Genomic DNA, 22,012 nt, shown 5'->3' on the forward strand with positions numbered 1-22,012 from the left:
TCACTTGTGTTGTCCCGTCTTGAGTACTGCTCAGTACTCACTTCCCCCTTCAGAGCAGGAGAGATTGCTGAAATAGAGGGAATACAGAGAACATATACGGCACGCATAGATGAGATAAAACACCTAAATTATTGGGATCGTCTCAAAGCTCTCCAAATGTACTCTCTAGAAAGAAGACGAGAGAGATACCAAATAATATATACATGGAAAATACTGGAGGGACAGGTCCCAAATCTACACAGTAAAATAACAACGTACTGGACTGAACGATATGGAAGAAATGCAAGATTGAACCAGTGAAGAGCAGAGGTGCCATAGGCACAATCGGAGAACACCGTATAAACATCAGAGGTCCGCGGTTGTTCAACGTCCTCCCAGCGACTATAAGAAATATTGCCGGAACAACCGTGGACACCTTCAAGAGAAAATTGGACTGTTTTCTAAGAGAAGTTCCGGATCAGCCGGGCTGTGGTGGGTATGTGGGCCTGCGGGCCGCTCCAAGCAACAGCCTGGTGGACCAAACTCTCACAAGTCGAGCCTGGCCTCGGGCCGGGCTTGGGGAGTAGAATAACTCCCAGAACCCCATCAAGTGTTTTATCAGGTGTTATATCAAGTGTTTTATCAGGTGTTTCATCAACTGTTTTATAAAGTGTTTCATCAAGTGTTATATCAAGTGTTTTAATCAGGTGTTTTATCAAGTGTTTTATCAAGTGCTTTATCAGGTGTTTTATCAGGTATTATATCAAGAGTTTTATCAGGTGTTTTATCAGGTGTTATATCAAGTGTTTTATCAGGTGTTTTATCAAGTGTTTTATCAGGTGTTTTATCAGGTGTTGTATGAAGTGTTTTATCAAGTGTTTTATCAGGCGTTTTATCAAGTGTTTTATCAGGTGTTATATCAGGTGTTTTATCAAGTGTTTTATCAGGTGTTTTATCAGGCGTTTTATCAAGTGTTTTATCAGGTGTTATATCAGGCGTTTTATCAAGTGTTTTATCAGGTGTTTTATCAAGTGTTTTATCAGGCTTTTTACCAAGTGTTTTATCAGGTGTTTTATCAGGTGTTTTATCAAGTCATTTATCAGGTGTTTTATCAAGTGTTTTATCAGGTGTTATATCAGGTGTTTTATCAGGTGTTTTATCAAGCGTTTTTATCAGGTGTTTTATCAGGCGTTTATCAAGTGTTTTATCAGGTGTTTTATGAGGTGTTTTATCAGGTATTTTATCAAGTGTTTTATCAAGTGTTTAATCAAGTGTTTTATCAGGTGTTTTATCAAGTGTTTTACCAGGTGTTTTATAAAGGATTTTATCAGGTGTTTTATCAAGTGTTTTATCGGGTGTTTTATCAAGTGTTTTATCGGGTGTTTTATCAAGTGTTTTATCACGTGTTTAATGAAGTGTTTTATTAGTTTTTTATCAAATGGTTTATCAGGTGTTTTATCAAGTGTTTTATAAGGGGGTTTTATCAAGTGTTTTAACAAGTGTTATATCAGGTGTTTTATCAAGTGTTTTATCAAGTGTTTTATCAGGTGTTTTATCAGGTGTTATAAAAGTGCTTTAGCAAGTGTTTTAGCAAGTGTTTTATCAGGTGTTTTATCAGGTGTTTTATCAAGTGTTTTATATGGTGTTTTATAAGGCGTTTTATCAGGTGTTTTATCAGGTGTTTTATCAAGTGTTTTATCGGGTGTTTTATCAGGTGTTTTATCACGTGTTTTATCAAGTGTTTTATCAGGTGTTTTATCAGGCGTTTTAGCAAGTGCTTTAGCAAGTGTTTTCGCAAGTGTTTTATCAGGTGCTTTATCAGGTGTTTTATCAAGTGTTTTATAAGGTGTTTTATCAAGTGTTTTATAAGGTGTTTTATATGGTGTTTTATCAGGTGTTTTATCAAGTGTTTTATCAAGTGTTTTATCAGGTGTTTCATCAAGTGTTTTATAAAGGGTTTTATCAGGTGTTTTATCAGGTGTTCTATCAAGTGTTTTATCGGGTGTTTTATCAGGTGTTTTATAAAGGATTTTATCAGGTGTTTTATCAAATGTTTTATCGGGTGTTTTATCAGGTGTTTTATCAAGTGTTTTATCAGTAGTTTTGTCAATTGTTTTATGAAGTGTTTTATCAAGTGTTTTATCAGGTGTTTTATCAAGTGTCATATCAGGTGTTTTATCAGGTGTTTTATCAAGTGTTTTATAAGGTGTTTTATCAAGTGTTTTATAAGGTGTTTTATAAGGTATTTTATCAGGTGTTTTATCAAGTGTTTTATAAAGGTGTTTTATCAGGTGTTTTATCAAGTGTTTTATAAGGTGTTTTATCAGGTGTTTAATCAAGTGTTATGTTAGAATGTGCCCTTGAAAAATCACCGCAGAAGTGCTTGGATATAATTCAGAGTAACATACACAGCTGGCGACCAGTTCCTACGCCATGACCCCGGCCGTTGCACTCTCTATTGCGTATTGCGTAGTTTCGCAAGGGCTCCCTCTGACGGCAAGTGGCACACTTCTTTACAACAGCAGCCGCTGAACCCATTGCGCAGCGTCGACTGCTTTTTGCTTTTCGTGTTACAGCCCCGCCTCTGTGCCAGGGAAGTCCACTACGGGCTCACCATAGCCCGTGCTACTTGCCCCGCTCCTGTGCCAGGGAAGTCCACTACGGGCTCACCATAGCCCGTGCTACTTGCCGCTCTCCTGTGACAGAGAAGTCCACTACGGGCTCACCATAGCCCGTGCTACTTGCCCCGCTCCTGTGCCAGGGAAGTCCACTACGGGCTCACCATAGCCCGTGCTACTTGCCCCTCTCCTGTGACAGAGAAGTCCACTACGGGCTCACCATAGCCCGTGCTACTTGCCCCGCTCCTGTGCCAGGTAAGCCCACTACGGGCTCACCATAGCCCGTGCTACTTGCAACTTGTTCCGAGTAGCTGAATCTAAAACAACAACATTCGACTGCTTGCACCAAGCTCCGGGTCACCATACAGGCTCCATGACTACTACCAACACTTACAAAACGTCTTCAACTCTGCAGCAGATCAATCATCCACCCAGAAGCACATTTCTATCGGTTGCTAATTTATCCTAAATACCTTCTTTATTCAAAATATTGTTCTTAAGTACTATTTATCTTTTAATGACAATTTTGTAGGTGGTGATCATGTCTCCCCTTTCTCTTTTGTCTTCCAAGGACGTGAGGCTTAGCTCTCGTAGCCTTTCTTTGTAGCTCATATCTCTCATTTCTGGTGGCATACCTCTGAAGCTTCTCTATCTTTGTCATGTGTATAACTATGTAAATACTTCATGCTGGAGTTGCATACTCCAGGATTGGTCTGACATAAGTGGCATACAGGGTCCTGAACGATTCCTTACACAAGTTTCTAAAAGCAGTTCTTATGTTGGCCAGTCTAGCATATGCCGCTGACGATATCCTTTTCATGTGGGCCTCTGGGGACAGGTTCGGTGTGATATCAACCCCCAGATCTTTCTATATGACTCTTGCAGGATATCACCTCCCAGATGGTACATTGTGTTCAGCCTCCAGCTCCCTTCGCCTAATTTCATTACCTTACACTTTCCTGAGTTGAACTTTAGCAGCCAATACTTACACTTTCCTGAGTTTGCTCAGGAAAGTGTAAACCTGAGTGTTTACACTTACTTTGAAATTTACCCTGGATACCCATTTGCATGTGTTACTGAGTTGTTAGCAGGAGTTACAACTATTGTGGCTGGTGTTGTTGTGTACACTGGTGTTGTTGTGTGCACTGGTGTTGTTGTGTACACTGGTGTTGTTGTGTATACTGGTGTTGTTGTGTATACTGGTGTTGTTGTGTATACTGGTGTTGTTGTGTATACTGGTGTTGTTGTGTATACTGGTGTCGTTGTGTACACTGGTGTTGTTGTGTATACTGGTGTTGTTGTGTATACTGGTGTTGTTGTGTATACTGGTGTTGTTGTGTATACTGATGTCGTTGTGTACACTGGTGTTGTTGTGTATACTGGTGTTGTTGTGTATACTGGTGTTGTTGTGTATACTGGTGTTGTTGTGTATACTGGTGTTGTTGTGTACACTGGTGTTGTTGTGTACACTGGTGTTGTGTACACTGGTGTTGTTGTGTACACTGGTGTTGTTGTGTATACTGGTGTTGTTGTGTACACTGGTGTTGTTGTGTATACTGGTGTTGTTGTGTACACTGGTGTTGTTGTGTATACTGGTGTTGTTGTGTACACTGGTGTTGTACACTGGTGTTGTTGTGTATACTGGTGTTGTTGTGTATACTGGTGTTGTTGTGTATACTGGTGTTGTTGTGTACACTGGTGTTGTACACTGGTGTTGTTGTGTATACTGGTGGTGTTGTGTATACTGGTGTTGTTGTGTATACTGGTGTTGTGTATACTGGTGTTGTTGTGTACACTGGTGTTGTTGTGTACACTGGTGTTGTGTATACTGGTGTTGTTGTGTATACTGGTGTTGTGTATGCTGGTGTTGTTGTGTATACTGGTGTTGTGTATACTGGTGTTGTTGTGTATACTGGTGTTGTTGTGTACACTGGTGTTGTGTATACTGGTGTTGTTGTGTATACTGGTGTTGTGTATACTGGTGTTGTTGTGTATACTGGTGTTGTTGTGTATACTGGTGTTGTGTATATTGGTGTTGTTGTGTATACTGGTGTTGTTGTGTATACTGGTGTTGTGTATACTGGTGTTGTGTATACTGGTGTTGTTGTGTACACTGGTGTTGTGTATACTGGTGTTGTTGTGTATACTGGTGTTGTGTATACTGGTATTGTTGTGTATACTGGTGTTGTGTATACTGGTGTTGTTGTGTATACTGGTGTTGTTGTGTACACTGGTGTTGTGTATACTGGTGTTGTTGTGTATACTGGTGTTGTTGTGTACACTGGTGTTGTGTATACTGGTGTTGTGTATACTGGTGTTGTTGTGTATACTGGTGTTGTTGTGTATACTGGTGTTGTTGTGTACACTGGTGTTGTGTATACTGGTGTTGTGTATACTGGTGTTGTGTATACTGGTGTTGTTGTGTATACTGGTGTTGTTGTGTACACTGGTGTTGTGTATACTGGTGTTGTTGTGTACACTGGTGTTGTTGTGTACACTGGTGTTGTGTATACTGGTGTTGTTGTGTACACTGGTGTTGTGTATACTGGTGTTGTGTACACTGGTGTTGTGTATACTGGTGTTGTGTATACTGGTGTTGTTGTGTATACTGGTGTTGTTGTGTATACTGGTGTTGTTGTGTACACTGGTGTTGTGTATACTGGTGTTGTTGTGTACACTGGTGTTGTTGTGTACACTGGTGTTGTGTATACTGGTGTTGTTGTGTATACTGGTGTTGTGTATACTGGTGTTGTTGTGTATACTGGTGTTGTTGTGTACACTGGTGTTGTGTATACTGGTGTTGTGTACACTGGTGTTGTTGTGTACACTGGTGTTGTGTATACTGGTGTTGTTGTGTATACTGGTGTTGTGTATACTGGTATTGTTGTGTATACTGGTGTTGTGTATACTGGTGTTGTTGTGTATACTGGTGTTGTTGTGTATACTGGTGTTGTGTATACTGGTGTTGTTGTGTACACTGGTGTTGTTGTGTACACTGGTGTTGTGTATACTGGTGTTGTTGTGTATACTGGTGTTGTGTATACTGGTGTTGTTGTGTATACTGGTGTTGTGTATACTGGTGTTGTTGTGTATACTGGTGTTGTTGTGTATACTGGTGTTGTGTATACTGGTGTTGTTGTGTATACTGGTGTTGTTGTGTATACTGGTGTTGTGTATACTGGTGTTGTGTATACTGGTGTTGTTGTGTATACTGGTGTTGTTGTGTATACTGGTGTTGTTGTGTATACTGGTGTTGTGTATACTGGTGTTGTTGTGTATACTGGTGTTGTTGTGTATACTGGTGTTGTGTATACTGGTGTTGTTGTGTACACTGGTGTTGTGTATACTGGTGTTGTTGTGTGCACTAGTGTTATTGTGTACACTGGTGTTGTTGTGTATACTGGTGTTGTACACTGGTGTTGTTGTGTACACTGGTGTTGTTGTGTATACTGGTGTTGTTGTGTACACTGGTGTTGTTGTGTATACTGGTGTTGTTGTGTACACTAGTGTTATTGTGTACACTGGTGTTGTTGTGTACACTGGTGTTGTACACTGGTGTTGTTGTGTACACTGGTGTTGTTGTGTATACTGGTGTTGTTGTGTACACTGGTGTTGTTGTGTATACTGGTGTTGTTGTGTACACTGGTGTTGTTGTGTATACTGGTGTTGTTGTGTACACTAGTGTTATTGTGTAAACTGGTGTTGTTGTGTACACTGGTGTTGTACACTGGTGTTGTTGTGTACACTGGTGTTGTTGTGTGTACTGGTGTTATTGTGTACACTGGTGTTGTTGTGTACACTGGTGTTGTTGTGTACACAGGTGTTGTTGTGTACACTGGTGTTGTTGTGTACACTGGTGTTGTTGTGTACACTGGTGTTGTACACTGGTGTTGTTGTGTGTACTGGTGCTATTGTGTACACTGGTGTTGTTGTGTACACTGGTATTGTGGTGTACACTGATGTTGTTGTGTGTACTGGTGTCGTTGTGTACACTGGTGTTGTGTGTACACTGGTGTTGTTGTGTACACTGGTGTTGTTGTGTACACTGGTGCTGTTGTGTACACTGGTGTTGTTGTGTACACTGGTGCTGTTGTGTTCCCTGGTGTTCTACACTAGTGTTGTTGTGTACACTGGTGTTGTTGTGTGTACTGGTGTTGTGTACACTGGTGTTGTGTGTACTGGTGTTGTTGTGTACACTGGTGTTGTTGTGTGTACTGGTGTTGTTGTGTACACTGGTGTTGTTGTGTACACTGGTGTTGTTGTGTACACTGGTGTTGTTGTGTGTACTGGTGTTGTTGTGTGTACTGGTGTTGTTGTGCTTACTGGTGTTGTTGTGTTCACTGGTGTTGTGTGTACTGGTGTTGTTGTGTACACTGGTGTTGTTGTGTGTACTGGTGTTGTTGTGTACACTGGTGTTGTTGTGTGTACTGGTGTTGTTGTGTACACTGGTGTTGTTGTGTGTACTGGTGTTGTTGTGTACACTGGTGTTGTTGTGTGTACTGATGCTGTTGTGTACACAAGTGTTGTGTACACCGGTGTTGTTGTGTTCACTGGTGTTGTTGTGTACACTGGTGTTATTGTGTACACTGATGTTGTTGTGTGTACTGGTGTTCTTGTGTGCACTAGTGTTGTTGTGTACACTGGTGTTATTGTGTACACTGGTGTTGTTGTGTACACTGGGGTTGTTGTGTGTAATGGTGGTGTTGTGTGTACTGGTCTTGTTGTGTACACTTGTGTTGTTGTGTACACTGGTGTTCTTGTGTACACTGGTGTTGTGTGTACTGGTGTTGCACAATGGTGTTGTACACTGGTGTTGTTGTGTACACTGGTGTTGTACACTGGTGTTCTTGTGAGTACTGGTGCTGTTGTGTACACTGGTGTTGTTCTGTGTACTGGTGTTGTGTGTACTGGTGTTGTGTGTACACTGGTGCTGTTGTGTACACTGGTGCTGTTGTGTACACTGGTGTTGTTGTGTACACTGGTGTTGTGGTGTACACTGATATTGTTGTGTGTACTGGTGTTGTTGTGTACACTGGTGTTGTGTGTACTGGTGTTGTTGTGTACACTGGTGTTGTTGTGTACACTGGTGCTGTTGTGTACACTGGTGTTGTTGTGTACACTGGTGTTGTTGTGTACACTGGTGTTGTTGTGCGTACTGGTGTTGTGTACACTGGTGTTGTTGTGTGTACTGGTGTTGTTGTGTACACTGGTGTTGTTGTGTTCACTGGTGTTGTTGTGTTCACTGGTGTTGTGTGTACTGGTGTTGTTGTGTACACTGGTGTTGTTGTGTTCACTGGTGTTCTACACTGGAGTTGTTGTGTACACTGGTGTTGTTGTGTGTACTGATGTTGTGTACACGGGTGTTGTTGTGAGTACTGGTGTTGTTGTGTAAACTGGTGTTCTTGTGTGTACTAGTGTTGTTGTGTGTACTGGTGTTGTTGTGTACACTGGTGTTGTTGTGTTCACTGGTGTTCTACACTGGAGTTGTTGTGTACACTGGTGTTGTTGTGTGTACTGATGTTGTGTACACTAGTGTTGTTGTGTGTACTGATGTTGTGTACACTGGTGCTGTTGAGTGTACTGATGTTGTGTACACTGGTGTTGTTGTGTGTACTGGTGTTGTTGTGTAAACTGGTGTTGTTGTGTGTACTGGTGTTGTTGTGTACACTGGTGTTGTTGTGTGTACTGGTGCTGTTGTGTACACTAGTGTTGTTGTGTTCACTGGTGTTGTTGTGTACACTGGTGTTGTTGTGTTCACTGGTGTTCTACACTGGTGTTGTTGTGTGTACTGGTGTTGTGTACACTGGTGTTGTTGTGTACACTAGTGTTGTTGTGTACACTGGTGTTGTTGTGTACACTAGTGTTGTTGTGTTCACTGTTGTTGTTGTGTACACTGGTGTTGTTGTGTACACTGGTGTTGTTGTGTACACTGGTGTTGTTGTGTACACTGGTGTTGTTGTGTACACTGGTGTTGTTGTGTACACTGGTGTTGTGTGTACTGGTGATGTTGTGTACACTGGTGTTGTTGTGTGTCCTGGTGTTGTTGCGTGTACTGGTGTTGTAGTGTGTACTGGTGTTGTTGTGTACACTCGTGTTGTTCTGTACACTGGTGTTGTTCTGTACACTGGTGTTGTTGTGTACACTGGTGTTGTTGTGTTCACTGGTATTCTTGTGTACACTGGTGTTGTTGTGTGTACTGGTGTTGTTGTGTGTACTGGTGTTGTTGTGTACACTGGTGTTGTTGTGCACATTGGTGATGTGTGTACTGGTGTTGTTGTGTACACTGGTGTTGTTGTGTACACTGGTGTTGTTGTGTTCACTGGTGTTGTTGAGTGTACTGGTGTTGTGTACACTGGTGTTGTTGTGTGCACTGGTGCTCTTGTGTGTACTGGTGGTGTTGTTGTGTGTACTGGTGTTGTTGTGTACACTGGTGTTGTTGTGTGTACTAGTGGTGTTGTTGTGTACCCTGGTGTTGTTGTGTACACTGGTGTTGTTGTGTACACTGGTGTTGTTGTGTACACTGGTGTTGTTGTGTACACTGGTGTTGTTGTGTACACTGGTGTTGTGTGTACTGGTGTTGTTGTGTACACTGGTGTTGTTGTGTGTCTTGGTGTTGTACACTTCTGTTGTTGTGTGTACTGGTGTTGTTGTGTACACTGGTGTTGTTGTGTACACTGGTGTTGTGTGTACTGGTGTTGTTGTGTACACTGGTGTTGTTGTGTGTACTGGTGATGGTGTGTACCCTGTTGTTGTGTGTACTGGTGTTGTTGTGTACTGGTGGTGTTATTGTTTGTACTGGTGTTGTTGTTGTGTGTACTGGTGTTGTTGTGTACACTGGTGTTGTTGTGTACACTGGAGTTGTTGTGTACACTGGTGTTGTGTGTACTGGTGTTGTTGTGTACACTGGTGTTGTTTCCTACACTGGTGTTGTTGCGTACACTGGTGTTGTTGTGTGCACACTGGTGTTGTTATGTACACTGGTGTTATTCTGTACACTGGTGTTGTTGTGTATACTGGTGTTTTGTGTGTACTGATATTGTTTTGTACACTGGTGTTGTGTGTACTGGTGTTGTTGTGTATACTGGTGTTGTTGTGTACACTAGTGTTGTTGTGTACACTGGTGATATGTGTATTGGTGTTGTTGTGTGTACTGGTGTCGTGTACACTGGTGTTGTGTGTACTGGTGTTGTTGTGTGTACTGGTGTTGTGTACACTAGTGTTGTTGTGTACACTGGTGTTGTGTGTACTGGTGTTGTTGTGTACACTGGTGTTGTTGTGTACACTGGTATTGCTGTGTGTATTGGTGTTGTTGTGTGTTCTGGTGTTGTGTACACTGGTGTTGTTGTGTACACTGTTGTTCTTCTGTGTATTGGTGTTGTTGTGTTTACTGGTGTTGTGTACACTGGTGTTGTGTGTACTGGTGTTGTGTACACTGGTGTTGTTGTGTGTCCTGGTGTTGTACACTTGTGTTGCTGTGTGTACTGGTGTTGTTGTGTGTACTGGTGTTGTTGTGTACACTGGTGTTGTTGCGTACACTGGTGTTGTTGTGTGTACTGGTGCTGTTGTGTAGACTAGTGTTGTGTGTACTGGTGTTGTTGGATACACTGGTGTTGTTGTGTGTACTGGTGTTGTTGCGTGTTCAGGTGTTGTTGAGTACTGGTGCTGTTGTGTACACTGGTGTTGTTGTGTGTACTGGTGTTGTGTGTTCTGGTGTTGTTTGTGTCCTGGTGTTGTTGTGTGTACTGGTTCTGTTGCGTACACTGGTGTTGTTGTGTACACTAGGGTTGTTGTTGTGATCACTGGTGTTGTTGTGTTCACTGGTGTTGTTATGTTCGCTGGTGTTGTTGTGTACACTGGTGTTGTTGTGTACACTGGTGTTGTTGTGATCACTGGTGTTGTTGTGTTCACTGGTGTTGTTGTGTTCACTTGTGTTGTTGTGTACACTGGTGTTGTTCACTGGTGCTGTTGCGTACACTGGTGTTGTTGTGTGTACTGGTGTTGTGTTCACTGGTGTTGTTGTGTACATTGATGTTGTTGTGTGTACTGGTGTTGTTGTGTACACTGGTGTTGTTGTGTACACGGGTGTTGTTGAGTACTGGTGTTGTTGTGTACACTGGTGTTGTGTGTACTTTGGTGTTGTTGTGTACACTGGTGTTGTTGTGTTAACTGCTGTTGTGTACACTGGTGTTGTTTTGTACACTGGTGTTGTTGTGTACACTGGTGTTGTTGTGTTCACTGGTGTTGTTGTGTTCACTGGTGTTGTACACTCGTGTTATTGTGTACGCTGGTGTTGTTGTCTGTACTGGTGTTGTTGTGTGCACTGGTGTTGTTGTGTGTACTGGTTTCGTTGTGTACACTGGTGTTGTTGTGTACACTGGTGTTGTTGTGTGTACTGGTGTTGTTGTGTGTACTGGTGTTGTTGTGCTTACTGGTGTTGTTGTGTTCACTGGTGTTGTGTGTACTGGTGTTGTTGTGTACACTGGTGTTGTTGTGTGTACTGGTGTTGTTGTGTACACTGGTGTTGTTGTGTGTACTGGTGTTGTTGTGTACACTGGTGTTGTTGTGTGTACTGGTGTTGTTGTGTACACTGGTGTTGTTGTGTGTACTGATGCTGTTGTGTACACAAGTGTTGTGTACACCGGTGTTGTTGTGTTCACTGGTGTTGTTGTGTACACTGGTGTTATTGTGTACACTGATGTTGTTGTGTGTACTGGTGTTCTTGTGTGCACTAGTGTTGTTGTGTACACTGGTGTTATTGTGTACACTGGTGTTGTTGTGTACACTGGGGTTGTTGTGTGTAATGGTGGTGTTGTGTGTACTGGTCTTGTTGTGTACACTTGTGTTGTTGTGTACACTGGTGTTCTTGTGTACACTGGTGTTGTGTGTACTGGTGTTGCACAATGGTGTTGTACACTGGTGTTGTTGTGTACACTGGTGTTGTACACTGGTGTTCTTGTGAGTACTGGTGCTGTTGTGTACACTGGTGTTGTTCTGTGTACTGGTGTTGTGTGTACTGGTGTTGTGTGTACACTGGTGCTGTTGTGTACACTGGTGCTGTTGTGTACACTGGTGTTGTTGTGTACACTGGTGTTGTGGTGTACACTGATATTGTTGTGTGTACTGGTGTTGTTGTGTACACTGGTGTTGTGTGTACTGGTGTTGTTGTGTACACTGGTGTTGTTGTGTACACTGGTGCTGTTGTGTACACAGGTGTTGTTGTGTACACTGGTGTTGTTGTGTACACTGGTGTTGTTGTGCGTACTGGTGTTGTGTACACTGGTGTTGTTGTGTGTACTGGTGTTGTTGTGTACACTGGTGTTGTTGTGTTCACTGGTGTTGTTGTGTTCACTGGTGTTGTGTGTACTGGTGTTGTTGTGTACACTGGTGTTGTTGTGTTCACTGGTGTTCTACACTGGAGTTGTTGTGTACACTGGTGTTGTTGTGTGTACTGATGTTGTGTACACGGGTGTTGTTGTGAGTACTGGTGTTGTTGTGTAAACTGGTGTTCTTGTGTGTACTAGTGTGTACTAGTGTTGTTGTGTGTACTGGTGTTGTTGTGTACACTGGTGTTGTTGTGTTCACTGGTGTTCTACACTGGAGTTGTTGTGTACACTGGTGTTGTTGTGTGTACTGATGTTGTGTACACTAGTGTTGTTGTGTGTACTGATGTTGTGTACACTGGTGCTGTTGAGTGTACTGATGTTGTGTACACTGGTGTTGTTGTGTGTACTGGTGTTGTTGTGTAAACTGGTGTTGTTGTGTGTACTGGTGTTGTTGTGTACACTGGTGTTGTTGTGTGTACTGGTGCTGTTGTGTACACTAGTGTTGTTGTGTTCACTGGTGTTGTTGTGTACACTGGTGTTGTTGTGTTCACTGGTGTTCTACACTGGTGTTGTTGTGTGTACTGGTGTTGTGTACACTGGTGTTGTTGTGTACACTAGTGTTGTTGTGTACACTGGTGTTGTTGTGTACACTAGTGTTGTTGTGTTCACTGGTGTTGTTGTGTACACTGGTGTTGTTGTGTACACTGGTGTTGTTGTGTACACTGGTGTTGTTGTGTACACTGGTGTTGTTGTGTACACTGGTGTTGTTGTGTACACTGGTGTTGTGTGTACTGGTGATGTTGTGTACACTGGTGTTGTTGTGTGTCCTGGTGTTGTTGCGTGTACTGGTGTTGTAGTGTGTACTGGTGTTGTTGTGTACACTCGTGTTGTTCTGTACACTGGTGTTGTTCTGTACACTGGTGTTGTTGTGTACACTGGTGTTGTTGTGTTCACTGGTATTCTTGTGTACACTGGTGTTGTTGTGTGTACTGGTGTTGTTGTGTGTACTGGTGTTGTTGTGTACACTGGTGTTGTTGTGCACATTGGTGATGTGTGTACTGGTGTTGTTGTGTACACTGGTGTTGTTGTGTACACTGGTGTTGTTGTGTTCACTGGTGTTGTTGAGTGTACTGGTGTTGTGTACACTGGTGTTGTTGTGTGCACTGGTGCTCTTGTGTGTACTGGTGGTGTTGTTGTGTGTACTGGTGTTGTTGTGTACACTGGTGTTGTTGTGTGTACTAGTGGTGTTGTTGTGTACCCTGGTGTTGTTGTGTACACTGGTGTTGTTGTGTACACTGGTGTTGTTGTGTACACTGGTGTTGTTGTGTACACTGGTGTTGTTGTGTACACTGGTGTTGTGTGTACTGGTGTTGTTGTGTACACTGGTGTTGTTGTGTGTCTTGGTGTTGTACACTTCTGTTGTTGTGTGTACTGGTGTTGTTGTGTACACTGGTGTTGTTGTGTACACTGGTGTTGTGTGTACTGGTGTTGTTGTGTACACTGGTGTTGTTGTGTGTACTGGTGATGGTGTGTACCCTGTTGTTGTGTGTACTGGTGTTGTTGTGTACTGGTGGTGTTATTGTTTGTACTGGTGTTGTTGTTGTGTGTACTGGTGTTGTTGTGTACACTGGTGTTGTTGTGTACACTGGAGTTGTTGTGTACACTGGTGTTGTGTGTACTGGTGTTGTTGTGTACACTGGTGTTGTTTCCTACACTGGTGTTGTTGCGTACACTGGTGTTGTTGTGTGCACACTGGTGTTGTTATGTACACTGGTGTTATTCTGTACACTGGTGTTGTTGTGTATACTGGTGTTTTGTGTGTACTGATATTGTTTTGTACACTGGTGTTGTGTGTACTGGTGTTGTTGTGTATACTGGTGTTGTTGTGTACACTAGTGTTGTTGTGTACACTGGTGATATGTGTATTGGTGTTGTTGTGTGTACTGGTGTCGTGTACACTGGTGTTGTGTGTACTGGTGTTGTTGTGTGTACTGGTGTTGTGTACACTAGTGTTGTTGTGTACACTGGTGTTGTGTGTACTGGTGTTGTTGTGTACACTGGTGTTGTTGTGTACACTGGTATTGCTGTGTGTATTGGTGTTGTTGTGTGTTCTGGTGTTGTGTACACTGGTGTTGTTGTGTACACTGTTGTTCTTCTGTGTATTGGTGTTGTTGTGTTTACTGGTGTTGTGTACACTGGTGTTGTGTGTACTGGTGTTGTGTACACTGGTGTTGTTGTGTGTCCTGGTGTTGTACACTTGTGTTGCTGTGTGTACTGGTGTTGTTGTGTGTACTGGTGTTGTTGTGTACACTGGTGTTGTTGCGTACACTGGTGTTGTTGTGTGTACTGGTGCTGTTGTGTAGACTAGTGTTGTGTGTACTGGTGTTGTTGGATACACTGGTGTTGTTGTGTGTACTGGTGTTGTTGCGTGTTCAGGTGTTGTTGAGTACTGGTGCTGTTGTGTACACTGGTGTTGTTGTGTGTACTGGTGTTGTGTGTTCTGGTGTTGTTTGTGTCCTGGTGTTGTTGTGTGTACTGGTTCTGTTGCGTACACTGGTGTTGTTGTGTACACTAGGGTTGTTGTTGTGATCACTGGTGTTGTTGTGTTCACTGGTGTTGTTATGTTCGCTGGTGTTGTTGTGTACACTGGTGTTGTTGTGTACACTGGTGTTGTTGTGATCACTGGTGTTGTTGTGTTCACTGGTGTTGTTGTGTTCACTTGTGTTGTTGTGTACACTGGTGTTGTTCACTGGTGCTGTTGCGTACACTGGTGTTGTTGTGTGTACTGGTGTTGTGTTCACTGGTGTTGTTGTGTACATTGATGTTGTTGTGTGTACTGGTGTTGTTGTGTACACTGGTGTTGTTGTGTACACGGGTGTTGTTGAGTACTGGTGTTGTTGTGTACACTGGTGTTGTGTGTACTTTGGTGTTGTTGTGTACACTGGTGTTGTTGTGTTAACTGCTGTTGTGTACACTGGTGTTGTTTTGTACACTGGTGTTGTTGTGTACACTGGTGTTGTTGTGTTCACTGGTGTTGTTGTGTTCACTGGTGTTGTACACTCGTGTTATTGTGTACGCTGGTGTTGTTGTCTGTACTGGTGTTGTTGTGTGCACTGGTGTTGTTGTGTGTACTGGTTTCGTTGTGTACACTGGTGTTGTTGTGTTCACTGGTGTTGTTGTGTACACTGGTGTTGTTGTGTACACCGATGTTGTGTGTACACTAGTGTTGTTGTGTACACTGGTGTTATTGTGTATACTGGTGTTGTTATGTGTGTTGGTGTTGTTGTGTACACTGGTGTTGTGTGTATTGCTGTTGTTGTGTACACTTTTTTTGTTGTGTACACTGGTGTTGTTGCGTGTACTGGTGTTGTTGTGTGTACTGGTGTTGTGTACACTGGTGTTGTGTACATTGGTGTTGTTGTGTTTACTGGTGTTTTTGAGCACACTGGTGTTGTTGTGTACACTGGGGTTGTTGTGTGTACTGGTGTTGTTGTGTACACTGGTGTTGTTGTATACACTGGAATTTTTGCACTGGTGTTGTTGTGTGTACTGGTGTTGTGTACACTGGTGTTGTTGTGTACATTGGTGTTGTTGTGTTTACTGGTGTTTTTGAGCACACTGGTGTTGTTGTGTACACTGGGGTTGTTGTGTGTACTGGTGTTGTTGTGTACACTGGTGTTGTTGTATACACTGGAATTTTTGCACTGGTGTTGTTGGGTGTACTGGTGTTTTTGTGTGTACTGGTGTTGTTGTGTGTACACTGGTGTTGTTGTGTGTACTGGTGTTTTTGTGTGTACACTGGTGTTGTTGTGTGTACTGGTGTTGTTGTGTGTACACTAGTCTTGTTGTGTGTACTGGTGCTGTTGTGTACACTGGTGTTGTTATGTGTACTGGTGTTGATGTGTAAACTGATGTTGTTGTGTTCTCTGGTGTTGTTGTGTACACTGGTGTTGTACACTAATGTTGTTGTGAACACTGGTGTTGTACACTGGTGTCTTTATGTGCACTGGTGTTGTTGTGCGTACTGGTGTTGTTGAGTACTCTGGTTTTGTGTTGTGTACTGGTGTTGTTGTGTGTACTAGTGGTGTTGTTGTGTGTACTGGTGTTGTTGTGTACACTGGTGTTGTTGTGTTTACTGGTGGTGTTGTGTACACTGGTGTAGTTGTGTGTACTGGTTTTGTTGTGTAAACTGGTGTTGTTGTGTGTACTGGTGGTGTTGTTGTATGTACTGGAGTTGTTATGTACGCTGGTGTTGTTGTGTACACTGGTGTTGTTGTGTACACTGGTGTTGTTGTGTACACTGGTGTTGTTGTGTACTAGTGTTGTTGTGTACACTGGTGTTGTTGCGTACACTGGTGTTGTTGTGTGTACTGGTGTTGTTGTTAACACTGTTGTTGTTGTGTGTACTTGTGGTGTTTTGTACACTGGTGTTGTTGTGTGTACTGGTGTTGTTGTTGTGTGTACTGGTGTTGTTAAGTACACTGGTGTTGTTGTGTATACTGGTGTTATTGTGTATACTGGTGTTGTTGTGTACACTGGTGTTGTTGTGTGTTTTGGTGTTGTACACTGGTGTTGTTGTGTGTACTGGTGTTGTTGTGTACACTGATGTTGTTGCGTACACTGGTGTTGTTGCGTACACTGGTGTTGTTGTGTACACTGGAATTGTTGCGTACACTGGTGTTGTGTGAACTGGTGTTGTTGTGTACACTGGTGTTGTTGCGTACACTGGTGTTGTTGTGTGTACACTGGTGTTGTTGTGTACACTGGTGTTGTTGTGTACACTGGTGTTGTTGTGTATACTGGTGTTGTTGTGTATTCTGGCGTTGTTGTGTACACTGGTGATGTTGTGTGTTCTGGTGTTGTACACTGGTGTTGTTGTGTGTACTGGTGTTGTTGGGTACACTGGTGTGTGTACACTGGTGTTGTACACTGGTGTTGTTGTGTTCACTGTTGTTGTTGTGTACACTGGTGTTGTTGTGAACACTGGTGTTGTTGTGTACACTGGTGTTGTACACTGGTGTTGTACACTGGTGTTGTTGTGTACACTGGTGTTGTTGTGTTCACTGTTGTTGTTGTGTACACTGGTGTTGTTGTGTTCACTGTTGTTGTTGTGTACACTGGTGTTGTTGTGTACACTGGTGTTGTTGTGTTCACTGTTGTTGTTGTGTACACTTGTGTTGTTGTGTACACTGGTGTTGTACACTGGTGTTGTTGTGTACACTGGTGTTGTTGTGTTCACTGTTGTTGTTGTGTACACTGGTGTTGTTGTGTACACTGGTGTTGTTGTGTACACTGGTGTTGTACACTGGTATTGTTGTGTACACTGGTGTTGTACACTGATGTTTTTGTGTACACTGGTGTTGTTGTGTGTACTGGTGTTGTTGTGTGTACTGGTGTTGTGTACACAGGTGTTGTTTTGTACACTGGTGTTGTTGTGTACACTGGTATTGTTGTGTGTACTGGTGTTGTTGTGTACACTGGTGTTGTTGTGTTCACTGGTGTTGTTGTGTGTACTGGTGTTGTTGTGTGTACACTAGTGTTGTGTGTACTGGTGTTGTTGTGTACACTGGTGTTGTGTGTACAGGTGCTGTTGTGTACACTGGTGTTTTACACTAGTGTTGATGTGTAGACTGATGTTGTACACTAGTGTTGTTATGTACAATGGTGTTGTTGTGTGTACTGGTGTTGTTGTGTACACTGGTGTTGTTGTGTGTACTGGTGTTGTTGTGTGTACTGGTGGTGTAGTTGTGTGTACTGGTTTTGTTGTGTACACTGGTGTTGTTGCGTGTACTGGTGATGTTGTGTACACTGGTGTTGTTGTGTGCACTGGTGTTGTTGTGTGTACTGGTGTTGTTGTGTGTACTGGTCTTGTTGTGTGTACTGGTGTTGTTGTTTACACTGTTGTTGTTGTGTGTACTGGTGGTGTTTTGTACACTGGTGTTGTTGTGTGTACTGATGTTGTTGTGTACTGGTGGTGTTGTTGTGTGTACTGGTGTTGTTAAGTACACTGGTGTTGTTGTGTACACTGGAATTGTTGTGTACACTGGTGTTGTGTGTACTGGTGTTGTTGTGTACACTGGTGTTGTTGCGTACACTGGTGTTGTTGCGTACACTGGTGTTGTTGTGTGTACACTGGTGTTGTTGGGTACACTGGTGTTGTTGTGTACACTGGTGTTGTTGTGTACACTGGTGTTCTTGTGTATAATGGTGTTGTTGTGTACACTGGAATTGTTGTGTACACTGGTGTTGTGTGTACTGGTGTTGTTGTGTACACTGGTGTTGTTGCGTACACTGGTGTTGTTGCGTACACTGGTGTTCTTGTGTACACTGGAATTGTTGTGTACACTGGTGTTGTGTATACTGGTGTTGTTGTGTACACTGGTGCTGTTGCGTACACTGGTGTTGTTCCGTACATTGGTGTTGTTGTGTGTACACTGGTGTTGTTGTGTACACTGGTGTTGTTGTGTATACTGATGTTGTTGTGTACACTGGTGTTGTTGTGTGTTCTGGTGTTGTACACTGGTGTTGTTGTGTGTACTGGTGTTGTTGTGTTCACTGTTGTTGTTGTGTACACTGGTGTTGTTGTGTACACTGGTGTTGTTGTGTACACTGGTGTTGTACACTGGTATTGTTGTGTACACTGGTGTTGTACACTGATGTTTTTGTGTACACTGGTGTTGTTGTGTGTACTGGTGTTGTTGTGTGTACTGGTGTTGTGTACACAGGTGTTGTTTTGTACACTGGTGTTGTTGTGTACACTGGTATTGTTGTGTGTACTGGTGTTGTTGTGTACACTGGTGTTGTTGTGTACACTGGTGTTGTTGTGTGTACTGGTGTTGTTGTGTGTACACTAGTGTTGTGTGTACTGGTGTTGTTGTGTACACTGGTGTTGTGTGTACAGGTGCTGTTGTGTACACTGGTGTTTTACACTAGTGTTGATGTGTAGACTGATGTTGTACACTAGTGTTGTTATGTACAATGGTGTTGTTGTGTGTACTGGTGTTGTTGTGTACACTGGTGTTGTTGTGTGTACTGGTGTTGTTGTGTGTACTGGTGGTGTAGTTGTGTGTACTGGTTTTGTTGTGTACACTGGTGTTGTTGCGTGTACTGGTGATGTTGTGTACACTGGTGTTGTTGTGTGCACTGGTGTTGTTGTGTGTACTGGTGTTGTTGTGTGTACTGGTCTTGTTGTGTGTACTGGTGTTGTTGTTTACAATGTTGTTGTTGTGTGTACTGGTGGTGTTTTGTACACTGGTGTTGTTGTGTGTACTGATGTTGTTGTGTACTGGTGGTGTTGTTGTGTGTACTGGTGTTGTTGTTGTGTGTACTGGTGTTGTTAAGTACACTGGTGTTGTTGTGTACACTGGAATTGTTGTGTACACTGGTGTTGTGTGTACTGGTGTTGTTGTGTACACTGGTGTTGTTGCGTACACTGGTGTTGCTGCGTACACTGGTGTTGTTGTGTGTACACTGGTGTTGTTGGGTACACTGGTGTTGTTGTGTACACTGGTGTTGTTGTGTACACTGGTGTTCTTGTGTATAATGGTGTTGTTGTGTACACTGGAATTGTTGTGTACACTGGTGTTGTGTGTACTGGTGTTGTTGTGTACACTGGTGTTGTTGCGTACACTGGTGTTGTTGCGTACACTGGTGTTCTTGTGTACACTGGAATTGTTGTGTACACTGGTGTTGTGTATACTGGTGTTGTTGTGTACACTGGTGCTGTTGCGTACACTGGTGTTGTTCCGTACACTGGTGTTGTTGTGTGTACACTGGTGTTGTTGTGTACACTGGTGTTGTTGTGTATACTGATGTTGTTGTGTACACTGGTGTTGTTGTGTGTTCTGGTGTTGTACACTGGTGTTGTTGTGTGTACTGGTGTTGTTGTGTATACTGGTGTTGTTGTGTACACTGGTGTTGTTGTGTACACTGGTGTTGTGTGTACTGGTGTTGTTGTGTGTATTGGTGTTGTTGTGTTTACTGGTGTTGTGTACACTGGTGTTGTGTGTACTGGTGTTGTTGTGTACACTGGTGTTGTTGTGTGTCCTGGTGTTGTTGTGTGTCCTGGTGTTGTACACTTGTGTTGTTGTGTACACTGGTGTTGTTGTGTACACTGGTGTTGTGTGTACTAGTGTTGTTGTGTACACTGGTGTTGTTGTGTACACTGGTATTGCTGTGTGTATTGGTGTTGTTGTGTACACTCGTATTATTTTGTGTATTGGTGTTGTGTGTACTGGTGTTGTGTACACTGGTGTTGTTGTGTACACTGGTGTTGATGTGTACACTGGTGTTCTTTTGTGTACTGGTGTTCTTGTGTACACTGGTGTTGTACACTGGTGATGTTGTGTGTACTGGTGTTGTGTGTACACTGGTGTTGTTGTGTGTACTGGTGTTGTTGTGTGTACACTGGTGTTGTTGTGTGTATTGGTGTTGTTGTGTACATTGGTGTTGTTGTGTGTACTGGTGTTGTTGTGTGTGCTGGTGTTGTTGTGTACACTGGTGTTGTTGTGTTCACTGGTGATGTTATGTTTACTGGTGTTGTTGTGTACACTGGTGTTGTTGTGTTCACTGGTGTTGTTGTGTACACTGGTGTTGTTCACTGGTGCTGTTGCGTACACTGGTGTTGTTGTGTGTACTGGTGTTGTGTTCACTGGTGTTGTTGTGTACACTGGTGTTGTTGTGTACACTGGTGTTGTTGAGTACTGGTGTTGTTGTGTACACTGGTGTTGTGTGTACTTTGGTGTTGTTGTGTACACTGGTGTTGTACACTGGTGTTGCTGTGTTCACTGGTGTTGTTGGGTTCACTGGTGTTGTTGTGTACACTGGTGTTGTTGTGTTCACTGGTGTTGTTGTGTACACTGGTGCTATTGTGTACGCTGGTGTTGTTGTGTGTACTGGTGTTGTGTGCACTGCTGTTGTTGTGTGTACTGGTGTTGTTGTGTGTACTGGTGTTGTTGTGTGTACTGGTTTAGTTGTGTACACTGGTGTTGTTGTGTTCACTGGTGTTGTTGTGTACACTGGTCTTGTTGTGTACACCGATGTTGTGTGTACACTAGTGTTGTTGTGTACACTGGTGTTGTTGTGTATACTGGTGTTGTTATGTGTACTGGTGTTGTTGTGTACGCTGGTGTTGTGTGTACTGCTGTTGTTGTTTACACTGGTGTTGTTGTGTACACTGGTGTTGTTGTGTGTACTGCTGTTGTTGTTTACACTGGTGTTGTTGTGTACACTGGTGTTGTTGTGTGTACTGGTGTTGTTGTGTACACTGGTGTTGTTGTGTACACTGGGGTTGTTGTGTGTACTGGTGTTGTTGTGTACACTGGTATTGTGTTTACTAGTTGTGTTTTTGCGGGGGTTGAGCTTTGCTCTTTCGGCCCGCCTCTCAACTGTCAATCAACTGTTTACTAACTATTTTTTTTTTCCTCACCACACACACACACACACACACACCCCAGGAAGCAGCCCGTGACAGCTGACTAACTCACAGGTACCTATTTACTGCTAGGTAACAGGGGCATCCAGGGTGAAAGAAATTTTGCCCATTTGTTTCTGCCTCGTGCGGGAATCAAACCCGCGCCACAGAATTACGAATCCTGCGCGCTATCCACCAGGCTACGAGGCCCCGTGATGTGCACTGGTGATGTTGTCTGTACTGGTGTTTTTGTGTGTACTGGTGTTGTTGTGTTACACTGGTGTTGTGTGTACTGGTGTTGTTGTGTGTACACTAGTGTTGTTGTGTGTACTGGTGTTGTTGTGTACACTGGTGTTGTGTACACTGGTGTTGTTGTGTGTACTGGTCCTGTTGTGTACACTGGTGTTGTTGTGTGTACTGGTGTTGATGTGTAAACTGGTGTTGTTGTGTTCACTTGTGTTGTTGTGTACACTGGTGTTGTACACTAGTGTTGTTGTGTACACTGGTGTTGTACACTTGTGTTGTTGTGCGTACTGGTGTTGTTGTGTGTACTAGTGGTGTTGTTGTGTGTACTGGTTTTATTGTGTGTACTGGTGTTGTTGTGTACACTGGTGTTGTTGTGTACACTGGTGTTGTTGTGAACACTGGTGTTGTTGTGAACACTGGTGTTGTTGTGTATA

General features: G+C 43.0%; 1 protein-coding gene across 1 annotated transcript; it reads right to left on the reverse strand.

Moving 5' to 3' along the window:
* Window positions 1-678: 678 nt before the first annotated feature.
* On the reverse strand, window positions 679-2,144 carry LOC138370261 (S-antigen protein-like). The gene is made up of 2 exons (XM_069334268.1): window positions 1,554-2,144; window positions 679-1,023 (listed from the first exon to the last, which is right to left on the reverse strand). Exons 1-2 carry the CDS (start codon window positions 2,142-2,144, stop codon window positions 679-681), a joined length of 936 nt encoding a protein of 311 aa, XP_069190369.1.
* Between the last annotated feature and the right edge of the window lie 19,868 nt (window positions 2,145-22,012).

This window comes from Procambarus clarkii, chromosome 31, assembly GCF_040958095.1.
Source record: "Procambarus clarkii isolate CNS0578487 chromosome 31, FALCON_Pclarkii_2.0, whole genome shotgun sequence".
In the NCBI taxonomy this organism is placed as follows: domain Eukaryota; kingdom Metazoa; phylum Arthropoda; class Malacostraca; order Decapoda; family Cambaridae; genus Procambarus; species Procambarus clarkii.

Excerpts from the sequence above, each read along its gene's own strand:
- LOC138370261 (XM_069334268.1), bottom strand. The coding sequence starts at position 2,144 with ATGACACTTGATAAAACACCTGATAAAACACTTGATAAAACACTTCAT. Across the intron at positions 1,024-1,553 it reads TTGCTAAAACACTTGCTAAA|CCTGATAAAACACTTGATAA; the intron begins GCACTTTTATAA and ends CTTGGTAAAAAG.